The sequence below is a fragment of the Chionomys nivalis genome, chromosome 21 (assembly GCF_950005125.1).
Source record: "Chionomys nivalis chromosome 21, mChiNiv1.1, whole genome shotgun sequence".
Taxonomy (NCBI): domain Eukaryota; kingdom Metazoa; phylum Chordata; class Mammalia; order Rodentia; family Cricetidae; genus Chionomys; species Chionomys nivalis.
In genome coordinates, this window is record NC_080106.1 from 49343818 (window position 1) to 49358580 (window position 14763).

Consider the following 14763-nt stretch of genomic DNA (forward strand, 5'->3'; position numbering starts at 1 on the left):
TTTTGAAGTCTTAGCTAGAGCAATGAGCCAACAAAAGGAGGTCAAGGGGATACAAATCGGGATAGAAAATGTCAAACTCTCACTACTTGCTGATGATATGATATTTACATAAGTGACCCTAAAATACCACCAGAACTCCAACAACTGGTAAACACCTTCAGTAATGTAGCAGGATACAAGATTAACTAAAAAAAAAAAATTAGTAGCCCACGTTTATACAGATGATAAATGGGCTGAAAAAGAAATCAGAGAAGCATCACCCTTTACAATAACCACAAATAACATAAAATATCTTGGGGGTAACTCTAATCAAACAAGTGAAAGGCCTATATGACAAGAACTTTAAAACTTTGAAGGAAGAAATTTAAAAAGACATCAGAAAAATGGAAGAATCTCCCATGCTCTTGGGTAGGTAGAATTAACATAGTAAAAATGGCAATCTTACCAAAAGCAATTTACAGATTGAATGCAATACCCATCAAAATTCCAGCAAAATTCTTCACAGACCTCATTAGAAAAATACTCAACTTTATGTGGAAAAATAAAAAACCCAAGATAGTCAAAACAATCCTGTTTAAAAATTAGGCCCTCAGAATGTGGGTAACAGTTGTTTGGCTAGGGCAATCTTTGGGGCTTATGGCAGAGATACCAGGTTTTATCTCTACTGCTTGTACTGGCTTTTTGGAGCCCATTCTGTTTGGAGCGATACCTTTCTCAACCTAGATATAGTGGGAAGGGCCTTGTTCCTGCCTCAACTTCCCATGGGAAGCCTTACCCTCTCTGAGGAGTGGATAGGGTGATGGTAGTGAGGAAGTTGGAGGGAACAGGCAGAGGGCAGGAAGTAGGAACTAGGATTGGTAAGTAAAATGAGAAAAATAGAATTTTAAAAAATAAATTGATTGAAAAAAAGAAAAAGAAAGTGTCTCCTGCTTCAAAGACACTGGACTTTTTCCAGGTTTTGTTACTAAATTAATTATATGACTTGAGGCCATTTAAGGATATTTACTTAACCTGACATCCTACTGTGTATTCAGTTTAAATAAAGCAATATAACCAAGCTTAAAAAAAAATTCTGTTCAATAAAGGAACTTCTGGAGGCATCACCATCCCTGACTTCAAATCTACTATAGAGCTACAGTAGTGAAAACAGCTTAGTATTGGCATAGAAACAGACAGGAGGATCAATGGAATCAAATCAAAGACCCGAATATAACTCACACACCTCTGAACACCTGATTTTTGACAAAGAAGCCAAAATTATACAATGGAAAAAAGAAAGCCTCTTCAACAAATGGTCCTGGCATAACTGGATATCAACATGTAAAGAATGAAAATAGATCCATCTCAATTGCTATGCACAAAACTCAAGTCCAAGTGGATCAAAGACCTCAGCATAAATCCAACCACACTGAACCTTATAGAAGAGAAAGTGGGAAGTACACTTGAACACATTGGCACAGGAGACCACTTCTTAAATATAACTCCAGTAGCACAGACACTGATAGCAACAATTAATAAAAGGGACCTCCTAAAACTTAGAAGCCTCTGTAAACCAAAGGACACTGTCAATAAGACAAAATAGCAGCCTCCTGAATGGGAAAAGATCTTCACCAACCCTCCATCTGACAGAGGACTGATCTCTAAAATATACGAAGAAATCGAGAAACTAGACATCAGAAGAACAAATAATCCAATAAGAAAAATGGGGTACAGATCTAAACGAGAATTCTCAACAGAGGAATCTAAAATGACTGACTTAAGGATTATGCTCAGCTTCCTAGTCATCAGAGAAATGCAAAGCAAAACAACTCCAAGATAACCATCTTACACCTGTCAGAATGGCCAAGATCAAGAACACCGATGACAGCTTATTCTGGAGAGGATGTGGAATAAGGAGAACACTTCTCCATTGCTGGTGGGGTGCAAACTTATATAGCCACTTAGGAAATAAGTGTGGCAATTTCTCAGAAAATTAGGAAATAACATATCTTAAGACCCAACAATACCACTTTTGGTCATATACCAAAAGGATACTTAATCAAAACACAGAGGCACATGCTCAGCTATGTTCAGAGCAGCACTATTCACAACAGCCAGAACCTGGAAACAACCTAGATGTTCCTCAACTGAAGAATGAATAAAGAAAATGTGGTGCATTTACACAATGGAATATTACTCAGCAGTATAACATCTTGAAATTTGCAGGTAAATGGATGAAACTAGAAAAAACAATACTAGTGAAGTAACTCGGATCCAAAAAGACAAACATGGTATGTATTCACTCATAAGTGGATATTAGACATAAAGCTAAGGACAACCAGCCTATAGTTTACAACCCCTGAGAACCTAGACAACAAAGAGGATCCTAAGAGAGACATACATGAATTCACCTAAGAAGAAGAAGACAAGATTTCCTGAGTAAATTGGGAGCGTGGGGGTGGGTTAGAAGGGGAGAGGGAAGGAAGAAGGGGAGTATTCAGTAAAAACAAAGAAACAAACTATATGTATATACATATATCATGTTATACATATCATGTAAATGTGTATGATATATCATTGAGAAAAAAAGAAAATGCAAATTAAAAACCACAGTGATGGTCAACATTCAGCGAACAGAACGCCCAAACTAAAACCGAATAGCTCTGCCACATGTCATCAGCTAGGGTGAGGGACACTCAACACTCTCGGGTACATCTCATGAGTATGTAAAATCTTAACCATTTGGAAGACATTCTGGCACTTTTTTGTAAGAAACAAAAATTTATGTGTAATGTTTACCAAGAATTCCACCACCTGGTATTCCCCCAAGAAAAGAGATGTGTTTGTCTTTTCACAAAGACTGTTACAGAATTATTCAGGATTTAGAAGGATTACTAGAAACATGCCGGATGTCCATCACGGGGACTACACAAATGAACTGTGGAATATTCCCTCAGTGGCGGAGCTCGTAGAGTCCCAGAAAACAGCATCCACAGCTTCTGAGCAAGTGAAACGGTGTGGGTGAGCCTCAGCACGGTCATGTCTACTGACGGAGATGCACACGAATGTTTCTACATGACACACTCCTACACAGCACTGTACGATTCAGACAGACTCCTGGCAGCAGGAAGCTATAGGGGAAGCAATGACAGCAGAAGGGCCCCTCAGAGGGAAGGGGAAACTAGAGCTGGATATGGACACTAGCTTGGCTGCCGTGGTAATGTCATGGGAGCGTGACTATTGGAAAACTTAAACTACATATTTTTAATTTGTTCAACTTATTGTACACCAACTATATCTAAATAGTAAAACCCAAGACACTAATTTATGATGAGAAATTTCACAAAAAATCAGCCCAATGACACAGCTACTCCCCATGCACAGCGGAGGATAGAGGAGGAATGTTGGATGCCCTGTTCTGTAACTCTCTGGCCTACTCCCTTAAAGCAGTGTCTCTCACAGACCTGGAGCGAGGCTGGCAGTCAGCAAGCTCTGACAAACTTTCTGTCTATGGGTGCAGTCATGCCAGGCTTTTGGTTGGGCACTAGAGATTTGAACTCCGGTCTTTGTGCTTGCTCAGAAAGCACTCTCGCTTACTGACTCATCTCTTCAGGCCCACATACTAAATTTGATAGTACTTGTTGTGTTTGTACAAAGAAAGAATTCACTGAGGAAGAACCTTAAGATCCCACTTTTACTGCTGCCGAGAAGGGGCATCAGTGAGGTCGGTGGGGAAGGAGCATCTGATGACCTCACGCAGGTGACAGGCTGTGATAACGTTGCACACAGGGAAGACGAGCTACACCCTCTCCTGTTTTCTTCAGGGTGAGTCATGAGCCTTGCCAGCCATCATCTCACTTCCAAGATGTTTCCAACAGATGCACCTTAATGCCAAACCCACTCCTCTCCGAGCTCACCTGAAGAGAAACTTGCTCTGTCTTATCAGAGACACTCAGAGAAGGCAGAGGGATCCACGGAAAGCACGAGAAAGGGACCTTCTCCTGCTTGGCCATCAGCACAGAGGAAAGAACACTGCAGGGGTATAAACTGACTTCTGCTGCAACAGAAGCAGTACTACGATCTCGGCCACTGAGTCTGTTAACATTTTCCTTCTCAGAGAAGGACTCATTTATCATTCAAACCCTACAAGCCAAACCTTAAGAATGAACTCCCCAAAAGAAGGTGTGGAAACTCCTCGAATATGAATGAGAAACCCACCGAGCACAACTGCATACGACGTTCTTGGCGCAAGAGGTGGAAAAACCGCTTGCAAAGTCAAAGAAGAAACAGGGAGAGTTATCTGATTGGTGTGTTGTGAAAGCTGCCAGCCAACGTGGCAGCTATACCCCTGATGGATGAAAGCAGAAACAAACTCAGAACCTGCTTTCTGTATTTACCCAGAGCAAGAGCGATGCCTCCTATGAAGAATAATGAATATAGGATTCAGAGTTTGGCAACGATTGAGATGATCCAAGCTGGCCCTGGACCACTAATAATGTTTTTGAAAGATTGGATTGTTAGATTAACAGTTGTGGAAGATGGACACTATTTATGCAATGTTAAAGCAAACATTTTTATGAACCAAACATTTCCTAAACGGCAAACAAAAATGTGAAACTCTATCTGGCACCTGCAGCAAATCTGAGGACCTTCCCCGGTCCATGGCACAGAGCCAGCCGTACCCTCTGTACACACGCCCTTCCCAAAGGTTAGAAAAAGAATCGTCACCTTAGCTGGATTTTAACTCTTGCAATCTCCTTCCAGACACTTCAGTCCGGTTCTTCCAGCAGCCATGTGAATCCAGCTATCTGCCTTTTTGGGGTCAAGTTGTGTGTGTGTGGGGGGGGAAGGGGGTTACTGAACATTGACTTCGGGGAGATCAAGGGCTCTACTTACATCATGCATGGAATCTAGAAGCTTGGTTAGTTGGTAGAATCTCTGCCAACTCTGCCCAGAACTGTTGGGACACTTGGTGACCATCTTCCTCAGCTCTTTGATGTAGTTTGTCCTCATCTCTTCAAATGCAGCTTGGGCTCTGAGGCCATCTTTTGGAACTGTGTGAAGGAACACAAACATACGTTTCACCACGCGAAAAACACAGCGCTGGCATCTCTGCAGTTCCAAAGCTTCTAATATTTTAAGCTCACATATCGATTATGAGGCTGGACTAAGTCATAATGAATTGTAATTATGAATACATATGGCAGTGACATCCTCGGCAAACATTTGTTCTCATACACACAAAAGATATGGGTTATTACTTTGCGTACATTAACTCATTTTGTCCTGACACCAATATTATTGCATAGCTCTCTGTTTTTCTTACTTTGTAGACAAGGAAATTGGGATGTAAGTCGATTCATTACTATGGAGTGTAAAATGAATAAATGGTCGTTCAAACCCATTTTCAACATCTACCTCCTAAATACCATGCCCCATTTGATGGTTGTGTGGCCTGTCTTCTGAGTGTCTTCTAAATCCCAGTTCATCAATGCCCCAGAGGCAGGAAAATGTATTTCAATATCGTGGGACACTCTAAGCTGGGGCAGCATTATCATATTCAAGTTCAATTGCAGACACTATGGAGCTGGCCACGTAGCACATGGACAATGCTGGACCAACAGTTTCTATGACTGCCCAGGACCCCCTGACCGTGGAGATATCATTGCGGAAGTGCGCATTGGTTTGGTGTGAGCAGGGCTAAGGCCAACACGGTTCCGTGCTCTAATGAGAAGTAGTGCTCACTTTTAACTTTGATGAAATGAAAAATGAAGAACCATATTTTCCTCCATTTGTTTTCTTTAGCAACTAGGTTTTTACACTGAGACAGAAAGTTCACTTCCAAAGAGTGTTTTGGGAGCTGCGGATGTAGCTCATGGCAGAGTACAGAACACTTGTCTAATATGCACAGAGCCCTGGGCTTCCCGAGTCAGACCCTACCTGATAGTGCACGCTTTGGGAGTCATAACACTGCGTGCCCGTGTGCTCCCAAGCCCACCTCCATGCCACCTGAATTCTTGTGGCTAGAGATGCCTCTGACAATGAGCTTCCAACTTGTTTTCAGCAAGTGGCTTTAGACCTACAAAGGGTGCAGTCACCTAGAACCACGGACAGGCAATGGAGACCTCATGAAAATCCATCTTGTGACATTAGCACCATCATTTTCAAACTGCTCTTACCTTTTAACTTCTTGATTAAACCTACTATTCACTAATTTTTTTGTAATTGGAATTAACGGTGATTTCTTGGGTGATTAGCACTTTAGGGAGGCTGCAGAGAGTTCCTGAGAGCCCTGGATCCCAGGTGTACCACTGCCTCCAAATTAACCTTATTCTCACAAACAAAGATGCGAATTAGGTTACAAATCAACCTCCCTCATGACGCTATCGAGGTTTTTGACTTTACTTCCTTACATCTGCTTTTGTAGGATAACAAATCTCTGAAAGCTGCCACGTATATCCTCAAGGTTTGCCAAACAACAGCTGTGACTTAAATATCCAACTTTAACAGTAAGAGCTATTTAAGAAATCATTTTCTGTTTTTCAAAAAACGTTTATTTATTTTACATGTATGAGTGCCATTGCCTGCATGTATGTGTGTACCATAGACATGGTTGGTGCCCATAGGGGTCAAAAGAAGGCACCAGAGCCCCAGAACTGGAGTTTCCAACGGCTGTGAACCAGTATATGGGTGCTGGGAGCCAAACCTGGGTCGTCTGCAAAAACAAGTGTTCTTAATTCCTGAGCCATTTTTCCAGTCCCTAAGAAATGGTTTCTTTCTCAACGTTTCAAAAATCAAACTAGCAATAACCAGCACACCGACAGGCAGGCTGCATCTACTAACTACCAGCACTGTAACAGGGACTTGAAACTTTCGAAAGGAAGCCGAAAGCTTGCCAAGGCCAGCCTGCGATGCCCGGGAACACATTGTCAGCTTTTTGAGGTATCAAAACCATTTAAAGTAAGTCTTTCTTCGATGAATAATTATGTGAGCTGGAGATTGTACTTGAAAAAAATCATCCACCAATAAAGACAGCATTCCATTCGCCATTGTGGCACGGCTTGGTAGATCAACTGGAGTAACCAGAGCCCTCTGCATTTCTCATAGTTGTACTGTCAAAGAATCAGCATTATATCAAATATTAACAGTTACACATTTTATTGCTGTAAATACAATACACTGGGGTATATTGCCTCAATTTCCCAGCCACATTTTTTTTTTAGAAGTTGAAACAAATCAACAAATAAAGGGAAGTTAAGCAAAACCTTGAATATTGGATGTCTGCCCAGAATTTCTGAATTTACTTATTAAGTGCAGCAGGCCTGTTGGAATAATTCCAGAACCTCCACACTGGGGAAGAGCGAGAGCCTTAAGGTTGAAGTCGAACTGCTTTCCTCTCTAAGCAAAGAATGTGAGATTCTTCTGATATCACTGCTAAACCCTGAGAGCTGGTCATCCTTTATGAAACTTAGCATGGCTCAAGGGCAGCTTCATAGTCTGTCACAGAGGAGCTGAGCGAGCCAGCCAAAGCCTGCAGCTTCTGGGATTTCAAAACCCCTTAGGCATACCTGCCTTATAATTTCACTTTTTCAGAATTGAAAGTATTAAGTAGGTTGGAAGCTAATAAATGAATTCAGGTGACGTCAGAAGCTGCTAGAGGCTGAAAGGGTAACTGGATGTAAACAGGATAAAGCATGAGCTAAGTCCGAAGAGTCAAATCTGCAAAGAGTTAGAAGCAACGGCATTAGCAAACACATTTCACTGCAACTCTATCTTCCATCTAATGCTTTAGGGAAACATTGTTTCTAAACACGACTAGTGAGCAGTGTGGTTACAAAATGAGATAAAAATCACTTCTACTATATTGAAGGGTATTTTTTGCAAAGTTGTGCTCTGGGGAGGAATATTTGGACAGTGGGGAAGCCCCTGACTGGATGTGGAGCAGGAGAAGGCCTATTTTTCCCACTCACCCTACACACCCTGCACAGGGAATGGGCTGGGTGCAGTTAGTGAGGAATGGCTGGGCCTGGGGTAACCTGGGCAGACTGAACCCTGCCCTGGGCATGAAATTTACTGAAAATGAAGTAAGAGGCTAGGAGCAGCCTTCACAAGAATCACAGCTGTGGAGTTGCCACCCGGCCAGGCTAGCCCTGGGAGCCAAGCAGCCTGCCCCGTCCTCACTGGCTCCTGCTGCTATCACCCACCTCAGCAAGCTCGTCCCCAGGAAAGCAGGAAGGCATCGCCTTCAGAGAAGCTGAAGCCCTGAGTCCCAGTCCTCACTCATGCAGGATACAAACAAACACCTAAGGGGGCTCTCAGACTCTCAGGGGTGCTGTGAGTGTTACACTAGACAGTGGACGGGAGGCTCCACATTCACGAGGCCAGGCTGTCATTCTCAGTCCTTCTGCCCTGATCTCCTGCTTCAGGCTCGCTCCTCAGAACCGGCTTTACTCTGCCTGTCTGTTCTACTCTGAGCTACTCAATTCTAGCCACTTTCCTCAGGAGGACTCTCCCTCTTTTATGGAGCATGAGTGGGGCTGGGTGTGGACCACACGTACCTTCTTCTTCGCCCTGTTTTCTTTAGTCTATGCTACTCGCCATGACACCCTTGCCGGCTCTCGGTTTCCTCTGTGGTTGTAGTCCTCGGCTCGGAGTTTTCCTCCCTACATTGTCTCCTGCCATTGCCCTGGCCCTCACCTCTGTCCCTGGTGAGCTTCCTCAAGTGCCGTCTTCTCTATTTGGAAATTCTTGCATGGTTGTTTGAGAAACAAGCACCCAATGCTTTGCCAAGGTACGGCTGCCCCTCTCATCTCCTCAGCTTTTGTCCCCGCTCAAGAGAACTTCCCATCTGCCCGGTGGTCAATTTCAGCTGTCTTCTGTCTGTTTCTCAGCTTTCTCTGCTCAAGCCACGGCACCAGTCATATCTGTCTTGGGGCCTTATGGTCACACCCAGTTCCTGACTCCCTGACACTGTCCCTTCTGCCGCTGCTATGCCTTTAACAAGGCTCTACTGGGTCTTTGTTCTTTACTCAGGAAACAGCCTTGACTAGAATGTGTCTTCCACAGGCTCATGTTTGAACACATTCACTAGCTGGTGGCACTCTTTGGGGGCTTCCTGAAGACTTAGGTGGGCCTAACTAGAGGAAGTAAGTCGGTGAGGGTTGTCCCTTTCCTGTCCCTCTCTGTTTTCTGTCTGCTGTGAAGAAGCTCCTCTGTCACATGCGGGGTCAACAACCATGTCTGACACAGTGAGTCAAAGCCAATCTTTCCTCGAGTTGTGTCTGTCAGACATTCGGTCCCAGAGGGCCAGGGAGTCTGCAGTGAGCCTGTGTCATCTAGGAATGGCTGTCTAAACAAGGCCTGAGCAAAGACTACCAATAGACAACAACCTAATGCAGAAGGGGAGAAATCTCGGAGTCCCACACCCCGAGAGCAACTAACCACTAGAGGTGGCTAGTAATTGTAAAGAGAGGCAGAATCGGCCTCTCCATAGGACGAGCCCCCTACTTGGTTATCCAACATAAAGTGAGTAGCCCCCAGACCATATTCAAAGAACAAAAATTGACTCACCAGGTTGTATTTATATATCTGTGTATCTATATGTATATGTAACAATAACAGTTAAAGAAAAATAGGCCGTAAATGTGAGAAGGAGACTGTAGGGAAGGGAATGGGAGGGGTTGGAGGGAGAAGAAGGAAGGGAGGTCATAATATAATTATATTCTAAGTAAAGTATACTAAATAAAATAAAAGTCAATGTAAAATGTCGATGAGGAATATTCCTGTCTCACATGTCTCTGATCTAAAATAATTGATTTATAGTCAATTTTAGTTTTTAATGACCTATATTTTTGTCCCAATTAAAGTCAGTTATTATAAAAAATTCTAACATACATTCTACTTACCATTGAGCCTCAACTATGAATAATAATAAGTATTATTTATGTTTCAAACCTGACTTTTGTGTTCTAGTGTCAAAATTTCCCCATCTTCTGGCCTCTTCCAACAGGATATAATATGGTATAAAAGATTAACCAATCAAAAAATAGAATTCATTTATACTGTACCAGGAAAATTAGAAAACCAGAGACAGATATTGGGGTTCAACCTGAAGATCAGAAAAGCAAAGCAGCCAGCCACCGGCTCTTACCTCTACCTCAGTCCAAAATGGCGATCCTGCCGCCAAGGATCTCAGGATGAGACTGAGAGTGAGCGCTGCCTCCTCTCCAGTGCTGGGATTAAAGGTGTGCACTACTACCACCAGGTTTCTATGGCAACTAGTGTGGCTACTGGGATTAAAGGCGTGTGCCACCACTGCCTGGTCTGTAAGGCTGACCAGTAAGGCTGTTTTACTCTCTGATCTTCAGGCAAGCTTTATTTATTAAAATCAAATGAAATGTCACTGCATTATACTCTACAAAATCCTCTCAAAGTCACACTCACACTACGGCATTCTCGTGAGTGGCCTCTCCTGTATTGGATACGTTTGTTTTATTGGGATCTGCTTTCCTCTTCCATCTGGGTGGTCACTGAAACCAGCTCTCACAGTCCTGGACAGACAGACTAGTTCCCGCTCATCGTGTGACCAGTGCTTCTGGGAACGGCCATGTACCTTCTGCCCCTCAACCTTTCTCTTTAAACTCAGTTGCCTGCTGGTACATCTTCACAGAGCCACGGAAGGTAGCACTGACCCTGTGACCCCACTCGAAAGGGTTTGGCCTTGTAGTGTTTAGTCTGCCTGCCTGATAAGGTTTGGATTTTCTCACTGGGCATTGAACAAACATGGCCAAACTGACATCCCAATTTTATTCCCTAGTGCAACAGCATCTGATGCATCTTGAACATTTACTGAATACATTCATAAATATTTGAAATTAATACTAGCATCTTCCTTCAGTCCCCATCCTCACCCTACATGTCCCCCATCTTGTCAAGAAGAACGTCATGAAGAGACAGCGCACTTCTCATAGCCAGTCTAGAGCCCTTACAAAGCCCGTAAGATCCAGCTGGGCTATGTGCTGCCCTCCACTATAGAACGGAAGTGTCCTTTCTTCTCTGAGCCACCGCCATGCCTTTTACCTCTAATCATAGCAGATCACCACGTCTCTCAGTGCATTCAAGTTATCTCTGAACTTGTGTTATGGGATAAGCTTCCTAAGGGCAAAAAGTCAAGCAATCGTACTACATAGTCACAACTGGATACCGTGGGGCAGTATTATACAGGCCCTACATTGTATGGAGGCCAAACTTACAGGCCAGCTCATACCTGGCCACACAGAAGGTGGTCATATAGCCTTCCAGACAGGATGTCGCCATCCTAAACAAAGGATCAGGATGTGCTAATGTTGTTCTGCTCCTTCTTTGTAATTTGGAGGATGCCTGGGATAGAGATGTTAATTCGGCCTATGTGACAGAGCTAGCTCACAGAGCAGGAAGATAGGCAGACGTGACAAAATGGGCATAGAGAGGTATGGACAAAGGTGTGGATGTGACCAGAGACATTCGCCTGGTTACCTAGGAAACAGAATGCTAGTGAATTTCCCCCTCAGTTTACTTTTTGGTATAAAAGCCATTTGAAGAATAAATGTGGGGTGATTTTCAGGATGTGAACTCAGGATTTCATGAGGGACCACTGAGAATCTCCCTCGTGATAGAGCCATGTGAGTTGTGTCTTTATTCCCACGTTTCCTCTCTGGTCCGGAGAAATAATTTATGGTCCGAGCTGGCAGGGGAGCCCAAAAAGATACTTAACAAAAGTGAAGGCCTGAAGTGCTACACTGCTTAATATATACACAGTTTTATCACCAGCAACTAATTTAGCTCATCCAAGCCTCAAACTACCCTCCCTCCATCTCTTTTGCATCTCTGTCCGGGGGCTGGGTACCAACGACCTGAGCATCATAAACGGGCCACTCTCTTGCAGGAAGATGATCTGACAATGTAGAAAGAGTGCCAGGGTGGGCATCCAAGTACCTGTGCTCAGGAGCAGCAAAACCTTCATTACGGAGTACTCCTCAAAGGTCAGCTGCAGCCGCACGAACTGGAGGCTGATCTGGCGCATCCCCTGGCACAGTTCATACATGGCCGACTGATGCATCTTCTCTCTGCAAAGGAAAAGCAGCCGTTCACGTCTGAGACAGGTCACCGCTAAGTCTAGGCTGGCAGCCCAGGCCACTTAGCCCGAACTCTGAGCCAGTTCCCCCTGTGGCCTCAACACAAAGCAGATGTGCATTTCAAAGACAAATCAAATGCCTTTCTGAGGGACCTTCTGAGTCACATGCTTCTAAAGCCCTGCTGAGCCACTGACCAGCTCCCTGTGACCACATGGCAGAGCTCTCTCGGGATACCAGAGCTTTCTTCCAGGGCAGCTGTGGTGATGTGCACTGAAGCCCCACTTTTGGCGACAGGTGTGGCAAACTGACTGATGTTTGGTTAGGACCGGGTTAGATGCAGTGAGCAGAAGGCGGTCATGACCATGCCTATTTCTGCACGGCCTTCCTTACAGAGGACATGGGTATGTCTGTTACTGACTTTATCAACAGACATGATACAGGGAATTAAAGGCAATTTAATGAGGTGAAGACCTCAGGTAGAATTGGCTCTAACCAAGAGAGAGAGAGAGAGAGCAACATGGCAGCTTGTCACTATATATAGAAATGTTTCATCCACACAGCCAATCCATTTCTCACTCCACTACCCAAATATTTCCAGAAAAATTCATGCCATACAACAAGGAGGTCTTTCTTCTCTCTTTCCTTGAGGGTCAGACAAGGCATCTCATTGTTTTTAGTAGCTTTTCAGAAAAGACGTGCCCGCTGGGAGGCTTGGTGTATATAGTGAGAGGAGGACTTTTAGCTCTTTATTGCCGTTTAAAAGGACATCCAAGGAACACCCGTGCATCTGCAAGACAGAACTTGGTCCAGAACTGCTCACCCAAGCTTTCTGCAGCCATTAGTATTCCTTACCAGCAGGGCATAGGAGAGCCCTTTCCTTCCACACCCTACCGATTATTTCACCATCTGCTGAGCACATGGTACAGGGAAACTCGCAGTTGCTTTTATTTCCATTCTAGGGTCCCCAGCCCAACATGTTTTTCCAAATGGTTACTGACCATTTCTTCTTGGGGATTTGCCTCCTCACTTTTCTACCTGCACTATTATATTTATGATCCTTCTATCAAGTAACACCGTCTCAGTAATAATAACAAGTATTGTTATTAGTCAGGTTTCACGTAGCTCAGAATGGCCTCTAGCTTCCTTCTGCTTCCACCCCTAAATCAGTAGAATGACAGACACTGGCCACCATACCCCGTTTATATGGTGCTGGAGACCAAAACTAGGCATCCATTCTGCCAACTAAGCTACCCCCACCAAGAGACAAGGCCTGTGTCGACCACACACTGGGCTCAAGCGACTCTCCTGTCTCAGCCTCCCAATATCTGGAATACCAGGCATATGCCCATATGCCAAGCTTCCCACCCTTTTATTCTCAACAGTTTTTTTCTTTAGCTTGTTTGCTTTATTTTCATGCCACCTTCTCCCTCTTTCTCTCCTGACTTCCTCTGTCTTGCTAGGACTTGCCTGGTGTCTTCTCTCCAATTTTAATCCCTTGGTTTAAAAATTGCCACATGTGCACTCGGGAGGCAGAGGCAGGCGGATCTCTGTGAGTTCGAGGTCAGCCTGGTCTAGAAGAGCTAGTTCCAGGACAGAAACAAAAAGCTACAGAGAAACCCTGTCTTGAAAAAAAAAATTGCCACATGTATCTAATCAGCAAAAAGCGAAATTTAAAAAATCTGAGTGCCTCCAAGTTTTGCCATTATCCATTCCCAAGCATTTGCCTCTTTAATAGCTCAGTTCAATCTGTTTTCATTTATTATAATGACTACACATGCTTGGATTTTCCTGCCATTTAAACCCCCCCCCCCCGTTCCTTCTTGCTCGTTCCTTCCTTGAACTAGATGCATCGGCTTTCTGAACTCCTCCTCTCTCTCTCTCTCTACTGCATTTACAAGGTACACATTCTGTTTTTACACATCTAATGATTATTTTTGAATGAAGAACTTGCATAGCTAGGGCTGGAGAGATGGCTCAGCGGTTAAGAGCATTGCCTGCTCTTCCAAAGGTCCTGAGTTCAATTCCCAGCAACCACATGGTGGCTCACAACCATCTGTAATGAGGTCTGGTGCCCTCTTCTGGCCTTCAGACATACACATAGAAAGAATATTGAATACATAATAAAAATAAATAAATAAATAAAAAAAAAGAACTTGCATAGCTAAAGTCTAAAGTCAGCCAGAAGATCTCCCCTGAGGAGCAGGGGACTGTCAGGGCACTCACCCTCTCTCCCCTTCCCATTCTCCACACTAGCTCTGTGGGGCTTACAGTCCACTAGTCTCCAGTCACCACCGAAATGACTTTGCCTCTCTCATGTGCACTACGTTTCTGTTTTCAGCTTCTCCAGTGTGTTTATCAACATCTCCCAACCCCTTCTGCAGTGCTGAGGAGGGAACCGGGGCCCTTACACAGGCCAGGCAGGCAAGCACTCTGCCATGTGGCTCCAGGGCAGCCCCACCCATGTGTTTGGATGCAGCAGTGTCTTGGCTTCTTGTCCATCATGCCTCGTTGCTGGGTTTAATTTATTCCTCATTCAAAAGCATGTTTCAGTGTTTCCTTCAGCTGAAGTTCTGAGTCTCGATTGTTTAAAAGTGTCTTTAACCGTCTGCTTGGTGAGTACCACAGACTTGTAGGTTGACAGATAATTTCTCTCCGTATGTGGAGGCTAATA

At 44.0% G+C, this 14763-nt stretch overlaps 1 protein-coding gene across 6 annotated transcripts in view; it reads right to left on the bottom strand.

Moving 5' to 3' along the window:
- The window catches only part of Nr3c2 (nuclear receptor subfamily 3 group C member 2), a 328469-nt gene that overhangs the window by 35162 nt on the left and 278544 nt on the right, over window positions 1-14763 (bottom strand). For all 6 annotated transcript variants that reach the window (XM_057753604.1, XM_057753599.1, XM_057753601.1 and 3 more), the window contains 2 exons: window positions 11953-12083; window positions 4876-5033 (listed from right to left, as the gene is read on the bottom strand). In XM_057753604.1, the coding sequence (XP_057609587.1) occupies window positions 4876-5033; window positions 11953-12083 (289 nt within the window). The remainder of the gene's footprint in view (window positions 1-4875; window positions 5034-11952; window positions 12084-14763) is intronic.